The following is a 22,694-nucleotide window of genomic DNA, read 5'->3' as shown; positions in this document are numbered from 1 at the left end:
CTTCCTATCAAAATGTAAACTACTCAAAGGTAGTAATTTTTGTCTAGTTTGTTTTCTGCTGTATCCCCAGCAAAATACTCAAATTTTTGATGAATGAATGAATATGCCAAATGATTGAATGTAAAAAACTTTATGAACTGAGAGGTCCTAACTCCAAAAAGAACATTAAAGACGAAGTGTAAGAGCATTACAAATGATCGCCAATACACACAAAGGCAGAGTTGCAGTGAAAATCAACAGCCAGCTGAACTGTGGGTGAAATTCCCTTTATATAAACATGGCCTTATAATCAGATGATCTCAGATGGGTCTCTGGTGTGTACAAAGAAAGCAAAACCAATTTTCCCATGAGTGCCTCTGGACACTCATGTAAGAGTTACAGATGTTGACTACATTTAAACATTCATCATGCTTCCAAAAACATATTTGTAAGAGAAAAAAATATAAAAATAAAAATGTACAAAGTTCTTTATTAAAATAATAGCTTAAATAAATCCTCTGTCAACACCAGACAGAGTCAGTGACTGGATCTAGACTTAGAGCTTAGAGCTTTTTACATAGTTACATGAAAACATTTGAATCCGTCTTCACAGACAGTGCCACGATGACAATCTGGTTAAAACCAATAAGCCATCTTCCAGATGCAGCTTAGAGTTCAGGCGAGAAAAGGAACTGAGGAAAATGACTGTACATAATATGGTTCTCATTCTATTTGCCTTTTTTCGTCTTGGCTGTCTTCTCCTTTCTTTTTTTCACATGTTTAGGAATTTTGTTTTTTCTTTTCTCTCTCTGGGCTTCCTTGACCATCTTTTTTCTTTCCTGTAAAAAACAAACAAAAAAGCCAACTTTCATTCATTTGGAGTATGCATTTTTTGTTTTTGTTTTTTGTTTTGTTTTGTTTTTTAGACAGGGTCTTGCTCTGTCGCCCAGGCTGGAGTCAGTGGCGTGACCCTGGTTCACTTCAGCCTCCACCTCCTGGGCTCAAGCAATCCTCCCACCTCAGCCTCCTGGGTAGCTGGGACAACAGGTGTGCACCACCACACCTGGCTAGGTTTTTTTGGGGTATTTTTTGGTAGAGATGGGGCTTCGCCAGATTGCACAGGCTGGTCTCGACCTCCTGGGCTCAAGTGATCCACCCATCTTGATCTCCCAAAATGCTGAGATTACAGGCATGAGCCACTGCACCCACCTGGAGTATTCTTATTATGATTATAACTAAATAAAATACACACATAGAAGAATAAAAGTGAGTGTAATGTAAAGAAAAGAAAAGAAAATGATTATGGGTTGGTGGAGGAACTTGGGGTGAAAACTGTCTTTCAGCTTTTTCTTTTTAGAGACAGGGACTCACTCTGTCACTCAGGCAGGAGGGCAGTAGCATGACCATTGTGCACTGCAGCCTCAAGCTCCTGGGCTCAAGCAATCCTCTTGCCTCAACCTCCCCAGTAGCTGAGACTACAGGCATGAGCCACCATAACCGGCATTGAGCTTCCTCTTTTTTTTTTTTTTTTTTTGAGACGGAGTTTCTGTCGCCCAGGCTGGCATGCAGTGGCGTGATCTCGGCTCACTGCAAGCTCCGCCTCCTGGGTTCACGCCACTTCTCCTGCCTCAGCCTCCCAAGGAGCTGGGACTACAGGCGCCTGCCACCACGCCCGGCTAATTTTTTGTATTTTTAGTAGAGACAGGGTTTCACCATGTTAGCCAGGATGGTCTCGATCTCCTGACCTCGTGATCCACCTGCCTCGGCCTCCCAAAGTGATGGGATTACAGGCGTGAGCCACCGCGCCCAGCTGAGCTTCCTTAATAGAAATGTGAAGACAGCCAAACAGAAATATCCTTAAGAATGTTATTAAATGTTTGCAAATACTTTTCTTTACAAGTTCCATATTCTAACAGAAATAGACATTGGAAAGAGACAAAATATGTATTTCTAGTAGACATATGAGAAAATATGCTAGCAGCTGAGTCTGTCCCTCAGAAGTCTTGGGACCCACATTGTATAAGGTTTAAAGGATTAGACTAAGATGGAATAATAATAGTTACATAGCATTCAGTCAGCAGTGTCTCTTATGTCTATGGCTAGGGATTAAAGAAATACAAGAGTCCCTTCTTATCCATGGGGGATATGTTCCAAGACTCCCAGTGGATGCTTAAAACTGTGGATAGTGCCAAACCCTATAGATACTATGCTTCTTCCTATACATACGTACCTATGATGAGGTTTAATTTATAAATTAGGCACAGTAAGAGATAATAACTAATAACAGAATGGTAACAATATACTATAGTAAAAGTTATTTGAATGTGGTCTCTCTCTCCAAATATCCCACAGTATCATACTCATGTGACAGTAGCTTCTTCATTGGCAGATGCAGCCTCTCTGGTAATTTTTCTATTTTTTAGTCCAAACCTATTCCTGAATCTGTGTAACTATTCCTTACAGTAAATGGCCTGGTGTCACTCATTTCAGGGGAACCCTTGCCGAAACCTTTGAAACCTTCGTATAGGCTCAGTGCTTTCTGGTGCAACATGGTGCCGTCAACTGGAAGATGTTTTTGTTTACGTCTTTCACCCACAAATTTCATGCCTTTTCCATCTTAACTAAGCAGTTATCACATGCTATGGGCCTAAGTTTTGCAGTTTGGGGTGAGACAGCAAAACCAGCACAAACATCTTTTTCCTTCTCCACAATGTCACGGATAAAAGATTCTCACCAGCAACTTCAGCATATGATTCTTTTCCTTTTCTTATTTACTTTTTTGAGACAGAATCTCACTCTGTCACCCAGGCTGGCGTGCAGTGGCATGATCAGCTCACTAGAACCTCAAACTTCTGGACTCAAGGGATCCTCTTGCCTTAGCCTCCCAAGTATTTGGGACTACAGGTGCTCATCACCAATGTTTTAATAGAGACGGGGTATCACTCTGTTGCCCAGACTGGTCTGGAGTGATCCGCCCTCCTTGGCCTCCCAAAGTGCTAGGATTACAGGCATGAGTTCCTTGTTAAGTCAAGAATGGTCACCTTTCCACTTAAAGGAAGCATTTTATGGCTTCTCTAAAGCATACCTGAAATTCCAACATCACTACTCCTGTAATTTACGGTCATTATTAAGCAAAGTAAGGGTTACTTGCACACAAGCACCACAACATCACAGCAGCTGAACTGATAGCCAAGAAGGCTACTAAGTGACTAACGGGTGGGGAGTGTCGACAGTGTGAAGACGCTGGACCACGTGATAATTCACATTCCAGGCAGGATGGAGGAGGACAGCATGAATTTCATCACACTACTTAGGACAGTGAGCAATTTAAAACTTATAAATTGTTTACTTCTGGAATTTTCCATTTAATATTTGCAAACCAAGGCTGACTGCAGGGAACTGAAACAGTAGAAAGTGAAAGCATGGATGGGGGGACTATTATATGGTCTTTCAGATTCCAGAAACATCAAGCTGGGCTATAAATCCCTCTGAAATGGCTCTTCAGTATTTACCCTGGGTCAACTCTAACATCACTTGTACTTCATGTGAAATGTACTGAATTTAGTGCGTGCTCTCTCTAGGCAATGCCCAAGGTGCTCTGATGAGCAGCCCAATCTCAAGATAATGTTACCACCAAAAGTCAAGTTCACACTTAGGTATTAAAACTGTAATTAGAGGTACTTATCAATAATGTTTTCAGCCATCATAATCTAGCTAGATCCTTGAGCAAAGAGAAATAAGAGCGGCTGTGCTCCCACGCTAAAGAAAAGGGGAAGGTATTTCATTGCTTACTTTTTTATCAATGTCAGGGTCCGTGGTGTGTTTCTTGGGGCGGGCATGGTCTCCCTGCTCTTCAGAGTCTGTGTCAGAGCACTCAGAGCTTCCAGTATCTTCTGAATCAGAACAAGTCCTTTCCTCCACTTGATTTTCTAGGAGTGCAGGGACCTTGAAATTATTAAAGAACCATGTTATTCTAAACAACACACAAACCAAGTTATGTGTTGTTGTTAAATGTGTTAATGCCAGAATTCAGATTTTAGGCTCGCAAATATATGTTAAAAACTAACATCCCGTACTGAAACATCAAAACACCAGAATGAACATCAGGAGGGAAACATGAAAGTAGCCACTCCAAGTAAGGCTCCAGAACATACTCAAATGAAGGAACCAGGGCTTTACTGCGTGACCTAGACCAACAACAGAGCTGTTCTCCTTCTTTCAGCTAATCAGGAGCATTTAGTTGGGATTGGGAAAGAGACAAAATATACATAGAGGTAGAAAATAAAGATTTATATGGATAACTTCACAGCTGTTTTCCTGTGAACCACATTTCTAGCAATAAACTAATCCAATTGGGAGGGAAAACAATATTTGAAGAAGAGAAATTTTCATTACTTCCTGAAATTTAGCAGTTGTCTAATACAGCGCTTCCTAGCAGTTTTTAAGAGTGAGGTTTCCCTTTTATAAGAGAAAAACAGATCTTTAGAAGTCAATTGTACAACAAGATATTCTAGCTTGCTGCAATAAAATCTTCATGCTCTGGAATCCAAAGCATAACTTCCTTATGACACCTGTTATTATAACTCAGAAATGCAAAATACCAGAATTCCCCTAATTCAATTCTTTCCACAGAAAATACATGATTTTAAGAAAGCAAACTGTGATCCTTTATTTAAGTCTTCAATTAGGAAGATTTAAAAAAATAAAGACTGCTTTTATGACTGCCTAAGTTAGAATTACTTAATCCCTGCCCTTCTAAAATGTAAAACAAAACAAGATTGTTTTAAGAAAAAAGAACATTACAGGAATCCAGCACAGCAGGACTTGCTGAACTCATGAGATTGTTCTTTAACAAGTAATACCCTGGTAGGAGACTACATTCCAAAGTTCTCCTAAGCTGGTTGTAAAACCATCAAGAAGCACAATGGCTATCATTAAGAACTCCACAAATGACGACTAGGATACAAAAAGATAAATACCTCACCTGCAATCACTGAACAATTCAGAGACAGAAAGAAAAATAAATTAATTTCCAAATTTCAGTGCTGTGTTTAGAAAGAACACAAAAATGGCATTTCTGAAGATGTCCACAGACTTTGAAAGCAATTATAACATTTTAACAATATAAAATAATATTTAGTTCTAATAATATTAAATAATAATAAAAAACAGTATGACTAGAGTTTATATCCTTTAAAACTGTTTTCACACAAACAAACAGTAACACATGTTCTTCATACCTTCTGAACTCCTGACAAATCTTTCTTCAATCCTGTAACAGTCTGGTATAGAATCTTATAACCAAAAGGAAAAAAAAAAATAAGGATCAACATAAAACTAGACAATGAAATATGCATATTGCACTATTAAGAACAATGTGGGTTAAATAATGTCTCCTATGATTATAAAAAGGTATCTAAAATTAATCTCACTGTAACACAGGAAGTTTATAATATTGATATTATTTCTGTCTACCAGATCTACTGGCCAAATCCAACCAGCCACCTGGTAGTTGTTTTTTTTTTTTTTTGAGACGGAGTCTTGCTTTGTCGCCTAGGCTGGAGTGCAGTGGCGCGATCTTGGCTCACTGCAACCTCCACCACCTGGGGTTCAGGAGATTCTCCTGCCTCAGCCTCCTGAGTAGCAGGGATTACAGGTGCCTGCCACGATGCCCAGCTAATTTTTATATTTTTAGTAGAGATGAGGTTTCACCATGTTGGCCAGGCTGGTCTCGAACTCCTGACTTCAGGTGATCCACCCACCTCGGCCTCCCAAAGTGCTGAGATTACAGGTGTGAGCCTCCGTACTGGGCCTTTTTTGAGACAAAGTCCCACTCTGTAGCCTAGGCTAAAGTCCAATGGCGCAATCTCAGCTCACTGCAGCCTCCGCCTCCCGGGTTCAAGTGATTCTCGTGCCTCAGCCTCCCCAATAGCTTGGATTACAGGAGCACACCACCATGCCTGGCTAATTTTTGTATTTTTAGTAGAGACAGGGTTTCACCATGTTGGCCAGGTTGGTCTCGAACTCCTGACCTCAAGTGATCCGCCCACCTTGGCCTCCCAAAGGGCTGGGATTACAGGTGTGAGCCACTGCGCCCAGCCTACCTGGTAGTTTTTACAGATAAACATTTGCAATCAATTTGAAGATAGCAAACACAAACTTTGAGCCCCAATTAAGCGAAATATTATCTGCCCCACATCAAATAATTCCACTCTTCTTTAGTATACTTGTATTACACAAAAGTGTATTCAACTATTATTAAAGTATTTCTAATTTCACGAATAAAAATTGAGGGTGAATTTTTTTCTCTCTTGTTACATAAGGACCTACGTAATCACCTCAATTTTGTTTCTTGGCTTGCAAAGCCTAAAATATTTACTATCTGACCCTTCACCAAAAAGAAATTGTTCCTGAATGATGTATGTTAAAGAAATATATGTTAATGGACCTAATATAATAACCATTAATAGCCTAGACTTCTTTCTGAATCTTGTTTCTACAATTACAGCTTGTTGGATTCATTCAAATGTGTTACCTCCTCTCATAAATTCCAAATAATTCCCTTTGCGTTCAATGTGCACACAAGTTAACACAGATAGAGTTAGTCATTTCACTAGCTCAGAAGCCAATATTCACGATTAGGGGAACTTAAAAGGCCCAGATAGGTTTGGGACAGTCCCCTACTACTTTTGAAGAGCTGCTTGCTATATACAAACCAAGCTACTTACATTATCTTGTTGGGCATTCATGGCCATGTCCTCTTCCTTCAATTTCATAATTATGTCCATATCCCTCTCATAATTTTTCACTTCATTCAAGGTTCTAGGAATATATGCTCGCTTAAACACCTAACAGAGAGGAAAAGCAAAATCAAAACTGTTATTCATACACTTCTCACATTCACACAGCATACTCCTCCATCAGGTTACAGGGGAATCTATATATTCATTCATCCCCAACACTGATGCTTGGCTAAGCTGTCTGCACACACTGGTATCCCATCTGTGATGTGGTGTCCCAAAAGTAACACTACTAATGATAGAACACTAAATTTTGCATATGATTTATTTTAAGGAAGGGAAAAAAAACATTAGAGCTGATTCAAGATTATCCTTAGAATAACACTTCTCCTTCATTTTTGTTCCAAAAAGCTTTTCTGAGCAGGAGGGAAAGGGGCGGAATTACAGTTGGCAAGCGCTGCCTGGCTATGCCTTATGAAACATACCCAGCTGCTACAGTGAAAAAGGTGGAGAGCTGCCGACAAACACAGGGCACCTCATAGTCAACCATTAAGAGTTGTGAGAATTTTTTTTAAAAGCCTACTATGGCTCCTTCACAAAAAAACACCCTGACTCGTTTTTATCAAAGCATAATATTTAAAATCTATAACATTTCTAGAATCAATATTTAAGTCATTTAAAAACTCACATTTGCAAACTAAAAACAGGCTTTTCCTTCTTGACGCCTATATCCTAACAGGCTCTTTAAAAATTTTCTCCATCTAGGACAACGGGCTAACAGGTTGCTGAGTGGACCAATACAGTGAAATGTAAACTATCCAACTTGGCTCACTTAAATCATTTACTATAATATATCTTAAGGAAATATTACCATCATTTGAAAAAGCTGCTTATCTATTTAAATCAAGTTTATGCTCTAGCAACATAAAAAAAAAAAACCCTCAAAACACAAGTGTTTCCAAAGGCTGTGAATAGATAATAAATCCTACCTCTTCATCCACATGATCTTGGCTAGACCGTTCTTCCTTGGTCCTTTGAGATGCTATTTCCATGGCCTTGGAAAGAAAACAAAAATGACTTTCTTTTATATTCAAACTGCAGAAGGCACATCCATGTCCCAGTTTTGGTACAAATTTGTTCCAATCTTTTTAAGTATCACCTCCTCACACTTAGGAAAGCATTTAGTGAGGTCTAATGGTACAAGTTAGCTTTCCAGCACAGACCTCACCAAAAAGGCTGCCATCAACCCAAAAGTAACAATAAATCAAACTCTTCTAGCCTAGGGGGATCCCTAGCCCCCCTTTTTCAAAAGTTATGCTACTTTTACTAAATTTAAATAATTAGCTTTTGCATTTAGTAAATGCTTTAGCATTTACTAAAGGAATACAGAGACCTAAAGAATGAAAGAACCATTCCTTAAATCCTGAGCAGTCGGCAAAGGGAATTGCAAAGGCTGGCTGTAAATCTTGAATATACGGCTTTATTGCTGCTGCAGTATAAACCACCGAAGAAAGCTCTCTGAGCAAACAATGACTGAAATGAGGGTGACAAAGATTCCAAAGGGTTCTTTTGGTTTATAAAACTGAGTGTTCTCTTCTCTATATAGAAGAAAGGAAAAAATAGTGGGAGCAGAGGTTTTTCTTTTTTTTTTTTGAGTTTAGACACGAAAATCAGTGCTGACCCAGGCACAGTGGCTCACGCCTCTAATCCCAGCACTTTGGGAGGTGAGGCCGGCAGATCACCTGAGATCAGGAGTTTGTGACCAGCCTGGGCAATATGGGGAAACTCCGTCTCTACTAAAAATACAAAAATTAGGCCAGGTGCAGTCTAATTACAGGCTCATGCCTGTAATCCCAGCACTTTGGGAGGCTGAGGCTCACGCCTGTAATCCCAGCACTTTGGGAGGCTGAGGCTCACGTCTGTAATCCCAGCACTTTGGGAGGCTGAGGCGGGTGGATCATGAGATCAGGAGTTCCAGACCAGCCTAGCCAACATGGTGAAAACCCGTCTCTACTAAAAACACAAAAATTAGCCAGGCATGCTAACATGCACCTGAAATCTCAGTTACTTGGGAGGCTGAGGCAGGAGAATCACTTGAACCCGGGAGGCAGAGGTTGTGGTGAGCCGAGATCGTGCCACTGTACTCCAGCATGGGTGAGAGAGCCAGACTCCATCTCAAACACACACACACACACACACACACACACACACACACACACACACACACACACAAATTAGTCGGGAGTGGTGGTGGGCTCCTGTAATCCCAGCTACTGGGTGCCTGTAATCCCAGCTACTGGGGAGGCTGAGGCAGAAGAACTGCTTTAACCTGGGAGGTGGAGATTGCAGTGAGCCGAAATTGCACACTGCACTCCAGCCTGGGTGACAAGAGCGAAACTCCGTCAAAAAAATAAATAAATAAAAGAGGCCGGGTGTGGTGGCTCACACCTATGATCCCAGCACTTTGGGAGGCCGAGGCGGATGGATCACCTGAGGTCAGGAGTTCAAGGCCAGCCTGACCAACATGGAGAAACCCCATCTCTACTAAAAATACAAAATTAGCTGGGCGTGGGGGCGCATGCCTGTAATCCCAGCTACTCGGGAGGCTGAGGCAGGAGAATCGCTTGAACCCAGGAAGCAAAGGTTGCAGTGAGCCGAGATTGCCCCACTGCACTCCAGCCTGGGCAACAAGAGGGAAACTCCATTTAAAAAAAAAAAAAAGAAAAAGAAAAAGAAAGTCAGTGCTAAGTTAAAAAGTTGAGGAATAAAAATGACACACTTATTTATTCCATTAACAGATGTGATTGCCTACTATGGGCCAGATATTGGGTACTTGGCAACAGAGAAAACTCCTGTTCCATAAAAGTTCATAATTGAGGGTGACAGAATTAAGGACTTAGTATAATAAGTGACACAGTGTGACTACTTCTATTATAGTTGTAGGAGACTACACCTATGAAAACAATTTCTGCTGAAATCCCCCTCCAGAGAGCTTTCTAACCGGAGCTTTAAAGTTCACCAGGCGGAGCAAAGTTGAGTAAAGGCAGAAATGGGAAGGTATTGCAAGGAAATGGAAAAAGAGGAAAGGACAGGATAAAACCTGAAGACCTGGCCAGGCAAGGCGACTTATGCCTGTAATCCCAGCACTTTGGGAGGCCGAGGCAGGCGGATCTCCTGAGGTCAGGAGTTCGAGACTGGCCATGGCCAACATGGTGAAACCTTATCTCTACAAAAATACAAAAATTAGCTGGGCATGATGGCAGGTGCCCATAATCCCAGCTATTCAGGATGCTGAGGTGGGAGAATCACTTGAATCCAGGAGGTGGAGGTTACAGTGAGCTGAGATTGTGCCATTGCACTCCAGCCTGGGCAACAGAACGAGACTCCATCTCAAAAACAAACAAACCTGAAAACCTGTGTAGAGGCATACATGCCGTGTGTTCAAAACTCTATGATTCAGAGACAAAAATAAAAATAGATAAACTGGATCACATCAAAATTTAAAACTTCTGTGCATCAAAGCTTGCAATCAACAGAGTGAAAAGACAAGTCACAGAATGGGAATAAACATTTGCAAATCACGTATCTGACATATCCAGAAAATACAAACAACTCAACAAAAAAAACCAAACCTGATTAAAAAAAAGACATGGGGCTGGACACTGTGGCTCATGCCTGCGACCCCAGAACTTTGAGAGGCCGAGACAGAAGGAGTGCTTAAGCCCAGGAGTCTAAGACCAGACTGGAAAACACAGTGAGACCCTGTCCTAACAAAATGAAAAAGAAAAAAAAAATTGGCTGGGTGTCATGGTCTGCACCTATAGTCTCAGCAGGCTGAAGCAGCTGAGGCAGGAGAACTGCTTGAGTCTAGAAGGTTGAGACTGTAGTGAGCCAGGATTGTACCACTGTACTTCAGACTGGGTAACAGAGAGACCCTGTCTCTTAAAAAAAAAAAAAAAAGACATTTCTCCAAAGAAAATATATAAATGGGCAAGAAGCACATGAAAAGATGCTCAACGTCACTAGTAATCAGGGAAACACAAACCAAAACCATAATAACATACACCTCACACTCATTAGGGGGTCTCTCATTGTCAAAACAAAAAACAAAATAATAGGTGTTGGTGAGGGTATGGAGATTAGTAAGTGCTGGTGAGGATGCGGAGCGATTAAAACCCTTGTGCATTGTTGGTGGTAACGTAAAATGGTGCAGCCACTATAGTAAACAGTATGGTGGGTTCCTCAGAAACTTGAAAATAGAAATACCATTTGATCCAGCAATTCTACTTCTGGGTGTATATTCGAAAGAACTGAAAGCAGCATCTTGAAGAGATATTTATACATCCATGTTCATAGCAGCATTATTCAGAATAGCCAGAAGGTATAAGCAACCCATATGTCCATCCACAGATGAATGGATAAACAAAATATAGTATATACATACACTGGACCATTATTCAGCCTTAAAAGAAGAAATCCTAGGCCAGGCGTGGTGACTCACGTCTGTAATCCCAGCACTTCGGGAGGCCGAGGCAGGCAGGTCACTTAAGGCCAGGAGTTGGAGACCAGCCTGGCCAACATGGTGAAACCCTGTCTCTACCAAAAAATACCCAAATTAGCCGGGTGTAGTGGCTCGCACCTGTAGTCCCAGCTACTCAGGGAGGCCAGGGTGGTAGAATCGCTTGAACCCTAAGGCGGAGGTTGCAGTGAGCCAAGATCACGCCACTGCACTCTAGCCTGGTGACAGAGTGAGACCCTGTCTCAAACAAAAAAAGAAGAAGTTATCCTGTCACATGCTATAACATGGATGAATCTTGAAGACATCATACTAAGTGAAATAAGCCAGACACAAAAAGACAAATACTATATGATTCCACTTATAAGAGGTACCTAGAGTAGGTGAATTCACAAAGACAGAAAGTAGAATGGTGATTGCCAGGGGATGGGAAGTTGTTACTTAATGGGTACAGAATATCAGTTTGGGATGATGTAACAGGTGTGGAGATAGACAGTGGTGATAGTTTGTACCACAATGTGAATGTACTTAATGCCACTGAACCACACATTCAAATGGTTAAAGCATTAAATTTTATATTATGTCTTTTACCAGAATTCTAAAAAATTCTATATTCAGAAAGGCCTCTGAGGCCGGGTGTCGTGGCTCACACCTGTAATCCCAGCACTTTGGGAGGCTGAGGCAGGTGGGTCACCTGAGGCCAAGATTTCAAGACTAGCCTGGGCAACATGATGAAACCCTGTCTCTACAAAAAATACAAAAATTAGCTAGGTGTGGTGGCGTGTGCCTGTAGTCCTAGCTACTCGGAGACTGAGCTGGGAGGATCACTTGACCCTGAGGGGCAGAGGTTGCAGTGAACCAAGATTGCGCCACTATGTTCCAGCCTGCGTGACAGAGTGGGATCCTGTCTCAAAAAAGAAAAAAAAAAAAAAAGAAAGAAAAGAAAAAAGAAAAAGAAAGAAAAGAAAAAAAGAGAAAGGCCCCTGAGAAACAAGGGAAAAGAATTAATGACCAAAAAACTGACAGTTTTCTTGCTAAACTTCCACAAACTTTGACAGTCTATGTAATCTTGCCAGATAATTGAAGTAAAAAGCTTGGATATCAAGTTGACTCAGAAGAAAAAAAAAAAAAGAAAAAAAAAAAAAAAAAAAACCCTGGCTTTACCATTGGCTGTTGTGCTGTATTTTTGATTCTTCATCTGTTAAGTAGGAAGGAAAAGGTCTCAGGAAGCTGTCAAAATGAATAAACTACACTATGCAATCTGGGTCCCTCAGAAGTGTCAAGCAAATGCAATTACTGGTTAGCATCCCAAATCCAAAAGTCAAAAATCTGAAATACTCCAAAATCCAAAACTTTTTGAGCACCAACATTATGCTCAAATGAAATGTGAAATGGAGCAGTGAGGATTTTGGATTTTGATATTTCGGATGCTCAACTAGGGTAAGTACAAGGCAAATATTTCAAAACTGGAAAAAATCCAAAATCCAAAACACTTCTGGTCCCAAGCACTTGAGATAAGAGATACTGCACCTGTACTGCTATTTCCTATTCCTCCTTCCTCTCCCCATCTTACCTTTGAGAGATAAGCATCCATGTTCTCCTGTGTAATGGATGGATCTGTGACAAATGCAAAGAGCTCCCGCACAGTCATGACAGCAACACTGTGCTTCATAAAGAAATCTGTCAGAAGGAAAAACGTTAATGACAGCTTTTATGAGGAAAAGTATTATTATTCCAACTACCTTATAGAGAAACAAGGAGATAAAATTACATACCATCTCCCAGCAAATGGTTTAAGCGTCACTGCACCAAACAATTTAGTGAGAAAATTTTATGCCAACAGCTTAACTGAGTACAAAACCAAAACAGACCAATGAGCTGTTTCGAAAATTGCCGTTTCTACTCACCATTGACGTTGGTGCAATCCTTTCTCAAGAACTCCAAGGCATGTGGGTGGTCGTGCTCCACGGACTGAGACACATCAATGATATACACGCCTCCACCGTGGTACCTATGGGCCAGAGACACAGAAGCTGTGGGATGGTACTACTTTACTATGTTTTTCGTTTAAAATAAATTCTACTCTTAAAAGCAAGGGAAGTAGCTCACAAAATCACCAAGGTAGATAAGATGAGGCAATCTTGACTAACAGATGGAACTGGGAAAATTTCCAAAATCCATTCACTGTTAATGATCCAAGCAGTCAATTCGGTGACTAAGGTCACTGAAAAAAGGAATCCTATCTTATACCATTTGGAAGTCAACAATAAAACTTCAGAAGTTAGTGTGACTTCTTGGATTGGGATTTTGTTTATCATTTTAAAGGACACGAAACAACTGACAGGCAGTTCTTAAGAGACAAAATACACTCACAGCATGTTAAATTCACTGAGATCTGCATGGACGAGTCTGGCATCCTGATACATTCTTCTCATGTACTGAATGACCTGCAGGTACAACTCCCGAGCCTTGGATTCTGATAACTGGACATTTTTCAAGAGTGGTGCAGGCCTTGAATGAAAAGAACTAAGATAAAATGACCAAGAACAAGTTTTCTCGCTTCTTACTATACTGTTACATGCCCTTCTCTTCTACAACTCATCATGTGAGCTGTATGTGGGACAATCTGTCTCAATGCACATAAACCAAGAAGGTACCGGCAAATAGATGCTTTCCCAACACACTGTGTAAGACCACCCTCCAACACAGGACTAACTTGCTCCTCATTCTGAAGCATTTTCAGACTTGAAAAGGTAGAATACATTGATAACACTTATTCACTAATACAGTGGGAAAGATTAATAAAAGAAGTTATTCAAATGGGAAATATTTATATAGTGGATAACTCAAAGAACTTAAAAATACAGTTCTGAGAATGCAATTATTAGCCCTTCCATGTACTTACATGTCATCTTTACCGATGAAACTCATGACAAGAACATGACTTCTTAGCATTATTGGTTCTGGACATGGTATCTCTGCTGTGTTTAGCCTGTGATATTATAACAAATAAAAGGACAACTGAAAAGTTGAAAAGGCATCTAAATAAATTACAACTGCAGGTCCCAAGATTAATATTGCTGTTAAGAAATAGCACCAAGGCCTCTCAAGTGTATTATAATATTTCATAAACTCTAAGATAATTTTAAGTGGCACCATTATGTACCACCGAGAATGATAAAACACTAGCAATTCAACTATTACATCCCATAACCTGTAATACCCAAAGCAATTCCAGAGATGTTAAACTGAAAAAAATGTGCATCTTACAATGGAGGAAATAGAGGAGATAGGTCCACAAGTATCTTTTGTGTTGAATAGCCTGAAAAATGCTTAATAAAAATAGTTGGACTCACACCTAATAGCTTGTTGAACACAAAAGACTTTCAAAACGAGTAGTACTTGCTCAATACTACACTATCCAATGTGTCACCTGTGTACACCATATAAAAAGTTATAAGACATTTTTTAAAACTCCATAATTTTCAGGAAACTTGATCTCAACTAGATGAGGCCTTTACCTGGTAAAAAGGTGTTAGTGCAAACAAAGAATATAAAAAAGGTGTCCAAAACTGGACTAAGAAAAGGAAACTATGATAAACAAAGAGTTCACGACCTAACAAGATTAGTCGAAAACTCCAATACCTACGAAAACATGACAGAGCATTATAACCATCTGATTGTGTCACTTCCCTGATTAAAATCCTTTAGCAGTTCCTTATTATCCTCAGTATAAATTCTAAACATTTTCAATGGCTTACAAGGCCTTCCAAATGATCTAGCTTTGTGGAATAAATATGAATTGTGGCAGTATTCTTTTGTAATGGATTCTCAGAATAGAAAACAACAGAATAGGAAACAATCTCTACTTGTCCAGAAATGTGTTTCTTCTGCTTACTTCAGCAGACCTAATAGAAATAAAGGCCCTAACAAGTCCCTACATTTGGGCAGAACCACACTGGGATCTGCTGGGAGGAAGGGCTGATGTTCATGTACAGGGCATAGGACAGACATACACACATCCCAGACAGTCACCTGATTAAGTTCCTCATTTCTTTTTCTGCCCAAGTTTTCACCATTTTCCTAGGGTTTCCTTTACAATAGCCATGACGAAATCTTGAATAAGAAAAATGTTTATTATTTCAATCATTCCATTATTGTTTTAATGTTTTAGGAAATAGAAATTAAACCAACTGGAGGGAAAAATCTGAACTTACCTGAATTCTCCACTTACATATTTATCCCGATCTTTGAACACCAAAATAGAAGTTTTATAGATTTTGATTGCTCTGCTCTCTCCATTTGCTGTGCTAGCATGGTATACATTAGCCTATATTAAGTCAAAAAAAAAAAGAAAATGAAGTTTATGTTAAATAACTACTTTTTCAATCTATTTGATTCTAACCTCAAAAGTCAAGTGAACTGAAATAACATGCATAAGGAATACCACTGTCTTTTGAATATGTGAATTAAAATATAAAACATTACATCAAAAGGACAGTAAACATAGCTCCAATATACAAATACAGTCACGTGCCACATAACGTTTTAGTTACTGACAGGTGACAGACCGCATATATGAGGTGATCCCGTAAGACTATAACAGGTATTTTTACTGTACTTTTTCTATGTTTAGATAGATAAATATTTACCATTGTGTTACAATTGCTACAGTATTCAGTACAGAAACCTGTTGTACAGATTCGGAACTACCGTATAGCCTGAGAGTGCAGTAGGCTATACTATCTAGGTTTGTATGAGTATGCTCTATAATGTTCTTCGCATAATGACAAATTTGCCTAATGATGCATTTCTCAGAAAGTATTCCCTTCATTAAGCAATGCAAGACTGTACAGTAAAATCCAATTTAAATATAGGGGAGAAGTGGTTTCAAACTTTTTTATATCTCAAGTATATGCAAAATAATTAAAGACATTCTTAAATCCAGTGATTTAGGTAAGGCGTGGAGGCTCATGCCTGTAATAGCAGCACTTTGGGAGGCAAGGCGGGTGAATCACTTCAGGCCAAAAATTTGAGACCAGCCTGGTCAACATGGCAAAACCCTGCCTCTACTACAAATACAAAAATTAGCTGAGTGTGGTGGTGCACGCCTGTAGTCCCAGCTATTCGGGAGGCTGAGGCAGGAAAATTGCTTGTACCTGAGAGGCAGAGGTTGCAGTGAGCTGAGAACATGCCACCACACTCTAGCCTGGGAGACTGTCTCAAAAAAAAAAAAAAAAAAAAAAAGACTGTTTAAAAAAAATTTAAAAATCCAGTGATTTATAAGTTGAATTTTACTGAGAATTGCTTCCAGCAGAATGGGTTTTACACTTTTAAATAATTGCTTTAAAAAAAAAAAAAAAAACAGAAACTATATTGAGCCACAACACTCACATATATTTATTAGCTGGCCCTTTCAAGAGCCTGCAGACCCCTGCCATTATAGCTGAGTAAATCACAGTAAGAGTTTCCTTCAAGCTGGAGTAGTCAATTTGGAGTCAAAAGGATTTCAGAGTCTTCTCTAACAAACAGAAGGCAGTATACCCGTAGGTAAAGAAAAAAATAAGAAAGACTTGCTGACTCATAGAAACATAACCATAAACCCCTGGCCCCATGAGTAATTTATTTTATTAGAACTCAGGCCTGTAATAATCTGACCATCTCACTCACTACTGGGCACAACTAGTTAGACTCAATGATCCAATGCAGCAGCGGTAGTGAAAAGGGCGTAGTTATATGTACAACTTCCTCTCTAACCATGAATATTAATGTGTATGGCTTTGTTTTTCTTTCTTCTTAAAGGCATAATGTAGTTCTAAGTGCCAGTTTCATCTGGTATCTGAAATAAGAAAATTAAATATCCAATCATCCAATGAAGAGCTCACTTCTTTTCCTGTGCTAATGCAGCCATTTATCTCTGTTATGATTCCTCTAGTCAACATCTTGAATAAAATCATTCTTGTTCTGGGATCCAACACCTAAAAAGAAATGCAAAAATTAAAAAGTTCCAAAAGACGGTACCAAATTTTCCTCATTAAAACCTGTGACAATCAATAAACAGCAGAGCTTAACTGTACGACGCTATCCTGGTTGACTAAATGAGAGTCACTATTTGGTGCTTTTATTCACTCTAATTGTTAATCAGTAAAATGTCAGGTAAAGGCCAAAGGAACCAAAGGCAAAACCAACTAACAAGTTCATCCAGTCATGGAAATCAAAGGCAACCAAGTTCAAGAGAAACAGAACTCTAGGCTATTAGCTAATAGAAATATAATGCAAACTACATAAATAGTATTACATTGTTCTAGTCACTACACTGAAAGTAAACAGAATCAGGTGAAATTACCTTAATATATTTTATTTAACTCAAAATATCTAAAACGCTATCATTTCAACCTGTATCAATATAAAAAGTCATCAGTGAGATAATCCTTGTTTTTGACACTAAGTCTCCAAACTCTGGTGTCTTTTGCATTTAAAGCACATCTCAATTCAGACTGGCCACATCTCAAGTGCCCAGTGGCTACCGTCGTGGACAGGCAGCTGTAAATCAGGGGTCAGCACTCTCCGGCCCATGGACCAAATCAGACCACAGCTTGTTTTTCCTTAGCTTGCAAGTTAAGAATGGGTTTTACACTTTTAAATGATTGCTTTGAAAAAAAAATCAACAGAAACTATATGTGAGCCACAATGCTCACACATATTTATTAGTTGGCCCTTTCAAGAGTCTGCAGACCCCTGCCATTATAGATTAGTAAACCACGGTAAGCATTTCCTTCAAGCCAGAGTAATCAATCTTGAGTAAAATGGATTTCAAAGTCTTCTCTAACAAACAGAAGGCAGTGAATTTAAAGGCTGTTCTTGTTTATCTCTGAAACTAAAGCAGCCAAATATTTGTATGCAATTTCTAAGGATACCAACCAATAACTCCTTGTGGCTCAGGCAGGCCCTCTAGCCCCCATGGGGTGAGACGGTATTATAAACTAGCCAAACTCAACTATACTTTAGGGTCCACCTTCAATGAAGTGGCTGGGGTCACACCACAAACCTAAGGTTAATATAAACAAAACCACCTGGGAAGACTATAGGACTAAAAACCAAATCACGACCATTGCAACTAGAGAAGAATGAAAAGGCACTAGTTTCCATTCCTTCTCTACTGCACAGGTAAGCAAAGAGGGGAAGTCAGCTGGCTGAGTATGGGCCTCTAGGTACAGAACTGTGCTTCTGCGAAGTTGGCAGTTAGACAAGTCAGGGGCATAGGAAGAAGTAACAAACCAAATGGCTTAAGAACAAAACAGGGAAAGAGAAATGATAAATTTACACACAAGCATATATTTTATATAGACAGCTGAAGACACCAGCTATGTACTCTATCATTCAAAATTAATTTTGAAAGACAAAAAGAATTTCCTGCCAAAAATAACCCTAAAGTTATTTAGGGTCTTTGAAACTTAAGGCTATCTCATTTTTCCGAGGTGAACCATACTTTGTTTTCGATTACAGAAATAAATCACAAAATAAACTAGGGGACAATGAAGACACAGACCCCAGACCCGGCTTCTGTCTAATGGTGGAATTCAGAACATGTGTTTGTGTATATGGGTGGGGGTGGTGGAGAGGAGTGGTAGGTGGCAGAGGCAAATGTTCTGACTCTTTTTACCACTTTCTTCACATCAAAAATCTGGGCCAAGGCTAATATCCAATCACATTCTTTGGAATGTGGGAAAATTAGGGGCCAATTTTTCCCCATTCTTGAATAGAAAGAATAAAACAAGCATAATTTCTAAACAAAGGATTCCTAACTGGAAATTTGAAGACATTATCTGCCCCTCTCTCTTTTACACCCACACTTCCTGCTTTGTGGCAGATACCCTACCTATCTTCTGGGAAAGCTCACAAAATTCCTATGGACCTTTTCTAAAAGATTGCTGGTCTGATCATCTCTCCAAGAAGGGAAAGCATCGCATGGTGGCTCTGCAAGGCCACTGAAGGACCATGACTGTAATTCATCCAATAGTCCTATAAAAGCAAGATGTAGGTCTCTAAAATCGAAACTATAAAAAGGAATAATTTTATATAGGAGTAATTTTAGGTAACATTAGCATTAAGCAAAAAGGATAAAAGCAAACTACAATTCAAAGAGAAAAGAAATGCTAATTAAAAAGAAGAGTTTGCAACACATTTAAATTGTACCTGTTCTACAGTTGCTCTGTCTGCCTTATCTTTGATGCGATACCTAACCAAAAACAAAAACGTATAGTTGACACATTCAAAATTCAGTGAGAAGCCAAAATCTTCTAAATGTAGATAATTTCATGAAAATTCCCAAGTAGGTAGTTTCTCTAAATAACAGATTTTATGATATGATTGTAGATTTTTCATTACTCAGTGAAACTTTCTTCATTTCCCCTGAATACCAAAATTCAATTCTGTATTTTGGCAAAAGGAGTATGTATACAGTAAAAAGAAAAATCTATTCCTATTTCAGAAGCATCAAAGAGCCGCCAGGGTAAAGTGAACTATGCTGAAAAAGAGAAAACATTGAGTATATTTGTACTGTCCTTCACATCTTTAATGATTCTGTTAGCACACAATTAAAGTCTTGTCTTCTTTTTTTTTTTAAAGAGACAGCATCTTACTATGTTGCCCAGGCTAGGCATAGACTCCTGGGCTCAAGTATTCCTCCTGCCCCAGCCTCCACATAGAGTTAGTCATTTACAAGGCTTTCTGTTTAGAGGCATTTTCTAAGAAGAAATGCCTCTAAATGTTTTTGTTTTTGTTTGTTTGTTTTGAGATGGAGTCTCGCTCTGTCGCCCAGGCTGGAGTGCAGTGGCACGATCTCGGCTCACTGCAAGCTCTGCCTCCCGGGTTCATGCCATTCTCCTGCCTCAGCCTCCCGAGTAGCTGGGACTACAGGCGCCCGCCGCCAAGCCCGGCTAATTTTTTGTATTTTTAGTAGAGACAGGATTTCACCTTGTTAGCCAAGATGGTCTCGATCTCCTGACCTTGTGATCCGCCCGCCTCTGCCTCCCAAAGTGCTGGGATTACAGGCATGAGCCACCGCACCTGGCAGTTTTTTTGTTTTTTAAAATCGTTTCAAGACAGTATTCAAATGCAGACTCTGATTTGCTTCTGCTTATATACTGAGTGACTCCACCTAGCACACTAACCTAAACTAATAAAGGTTTAAACACAAAGATTCAAACAGATACCAGTGAAATAACAAATAACTATGGTGTATCTCAAAAAGCTGATACCTCTTGGCCATAGCAATAAATTGGAAGAAAGCTGGCTTTTAAGTTCAATTCTCACAGTTAGTTGTATGATCTTAGTGTCGTTTTCTATAATATAGTGATAATACTTTAGAGTTATTAGCATATAAGAGAAGTTACTCAGATCTTAAACAATTGGCTTTGAGAACAGAAGTGTAAACAGAAACAGTTCTCAGTTATATCATTAGTTCATAGTCTTCCCTTAAATTTTTAAAAATACTTCATGGGAAAGAATAATTCTTAATAAATTTTAAGGGAACATTTTTGCACATTTTAGTTTAAACTGAAATCTACAAACACTGTTCCCCTCATGAGAACACATTTATAAATTTCATGAGATTATAGTTTTACCATGTATTTCTTAAAATTCATTAATTTTTATTTTATGTATTTATTTTTGAGACGGAGTCTCGCTCTGTGGCCCAGGCTGGAGTACAGTGGCACGATCTTGGCTCACTGCAACCTCCACCTCCCAGGTTCAAGAGATTCTCACGCCTCAGCCTCCTGAGTAGCTGGGATTACAGGCGTGCACCACCATGTCTGGCTAATTTTTGTATTTTTTGTACAGACGTGGTTTCACCATGTTGGCCAGGCTGGTCTCAAACTCCTGGCCTCAAGTGATCCCCACAGCTCGGCCTTCTGAAGTGATGGGATTACAGGCGTGAGCCACCACACCCAGCCAAGATTCATTAATATTTTTAATTCACAAAGGCATAGGTTATCCTAATTTAAGCTAAGGAACACACACACACACACACACACACACACCAAAATAATGATTGGTTTAAGTATACAAATGAACATCCTCTATAAAAGAATTATGATCAAGGTGCTACTTAATCTAGATTAGTCCTTATCACCCATGCATATTATTAAAATATTACTTACATATCTGCTTCCTTTTGTCTAGACTTTTCGGTGACTTTATTTATGACGGAATCAGTAACATTTAGCTTATCTAAAATACAAGAAACCCACAATGTAAACAATATGTAAGACGAAAAGACATTAACAGAGTTGCTGAACAGGGTATTTCTCCCCTCTTCCTTCTCTTCTATACTTTCTAAATGTTTTATTGTAAATAGAATACAGTTTAGTAATGAAAACAATGTAATGTTTTTAAAAGTAGGCACTAAACTGTGTTTCCTTCATAAGTGTCACTTTCATCACTACAGCTATAATATTTGAGCCACAGAATTCTAGATGCAGAAATTCTTCAAAGATAATAATTCGCATAATAAATTTCAGACACTTGCTAGTACTCCACATGACTAATAAAACTGCCTGAATTTCAAGTTTAATTCTAAAAACTTGTTTCACTTCAAGTTATAAGTCTATGATAGGCAAAGAAGGCCCTAAAATACTTATATTAATTTAGCATGTATTGACAGCTTATATGAGAAACACTGTGTTAGGTTTAGAGTGAAGATCCACAAGAATAGAAAGATGGCCTTCCTTCCTTCCCTCCATCCCTCTTACATTTTCTATGAGGTGATGATTCAAATTAACATTCTGATGCCTGGCATCGAACAGGTCACTAAATAATTAACACCTACACAAAAAACCTCTAGTGAAACTGTATGTAACTATATTCAATACTCTAGTATTTTCAACATCCTACTATGAGATAACCCTATTAGAAAATCTAAAACAGGCCAGGCACAGTGGCTCACATCTGTAATCCCAACATTTTGGGAGGCTGAGGCGGGCAGATCACTTGAGCTCAGGAGTTCAAAACCAGCCTGGTCAACATGGAGAAAGCCCGTCTCTACAGAAAATACAAATTAGCCGGGTGTGGTGGTGTGCACCTGTGGTCCTAGCTACTTGGGAGGCTAAGGTGGGAGGATCGTCTGAACCCCAGAAATCAAGGTTGGAGTGAGCCAAGATCGTGTCACTGCACTCTAGCCTGGGTGACAGAGTGAGACCCTGTCTCAAAAAAAAAAAAAAAACCTAAAACAGAACAGACAATACTTAAATGGGTTTTTGTAACATTACATTCCTATGGCAAGTGGGAAAACAACCAAAATAGCATAAGCTTAAGTCTTTTCCTAAAGTTATGTTTTTAAATTACTACGATTTTTATTTTCTCTAAACATTATTGAGTTAGTAACACTTGAATACATTCATTCCTTTTTTCTTTTTTTTTTTTTTTTTTAAGATGGAATTTTGCCCTTATTGTCCAGG

The 22,694-nt window shown here is 39.2% G+C and overlaps 1 protein-coding gene across 2 annotated transcripts in view; it reads right to left on the bottom strand.

Annotated features, from left to right (window-relative positions):
• Positions 1-250: 250 nt before the first annotated feature.
• RIOK1 (RIO kinase 1) overlaps positions 251-22,694 on the bottom strand; it is a 28,639-nt gene continuing 6,195 nt past the window's right edge. For both annotated transcript variants that reach the window (XM_034961408.3, XM_034961409.3), the window contains 14 exons: positions 21,399-21,468; positions 19,432-19,474; positions 17,121-17,213; positions 15,453-15,565; positions 15,271-15,351; positions 14,141-14,227; positions 13,609-13,746; positions 13,143-13,246; positions 12,809-12,915; positions 7,709-7,774; positions 6,708-6,827; positions 5,220-5,273; positions 3,772-3,924; positions 251-818 (listed from right to left, as the gene is read on the bottom strand). In XM_034961408.3, coding sequence (XP_034817299.1) covers positions 708-818; positions 3,772-3,924; positions 5,220-5,273; positions 6,708-6,827; positions 7,709-7,774; positions 12,809-12,915; positions 13,143-13,246; positions 13,609-13,746; positions 14,141-14,227; positions 15,271-15,351; positions 15,453-15,565; positions 17,121-17,213; positions 19,432-19,474; positions 21,399-21,468 — 1,340 coding nt within the window. In that variant the 3' untranslated portion in view covers positions 251-707. The remainder of the gene's footprint in view (positions 819-3,771; positions 3,925-5,219; positions 5,274-6,707; positions 6,828-7,708; positions 7,775-12,808; positions 12,916-13,142; positions 13,247-13,608; positions 13,747-14,140; positions 14,228-15,270; positions 15,352-15,452; positions 15,566-17,120; positions 17,214-19,431; positions 19,475-21,398; positions 21,469-22,694) is intronic.

The sequence above is a fragment of the Pan paniscus genome, chromosome 5, assembly GCF_029289425.2.
Source record: "Pan paniscus chromosome 5, NHGRI_mPanPan1-v2.0_pri, whole genome shotgun sequence".
Taxonomy (NCBI): Eukaryota; Metazoa; Chordata; class Mammalia; order Primates; family Hominidae; genus Pan; species Pan paniscus.
This window is presented reverse-complemented; position numbering and strand designations above follow the sequence as displayed.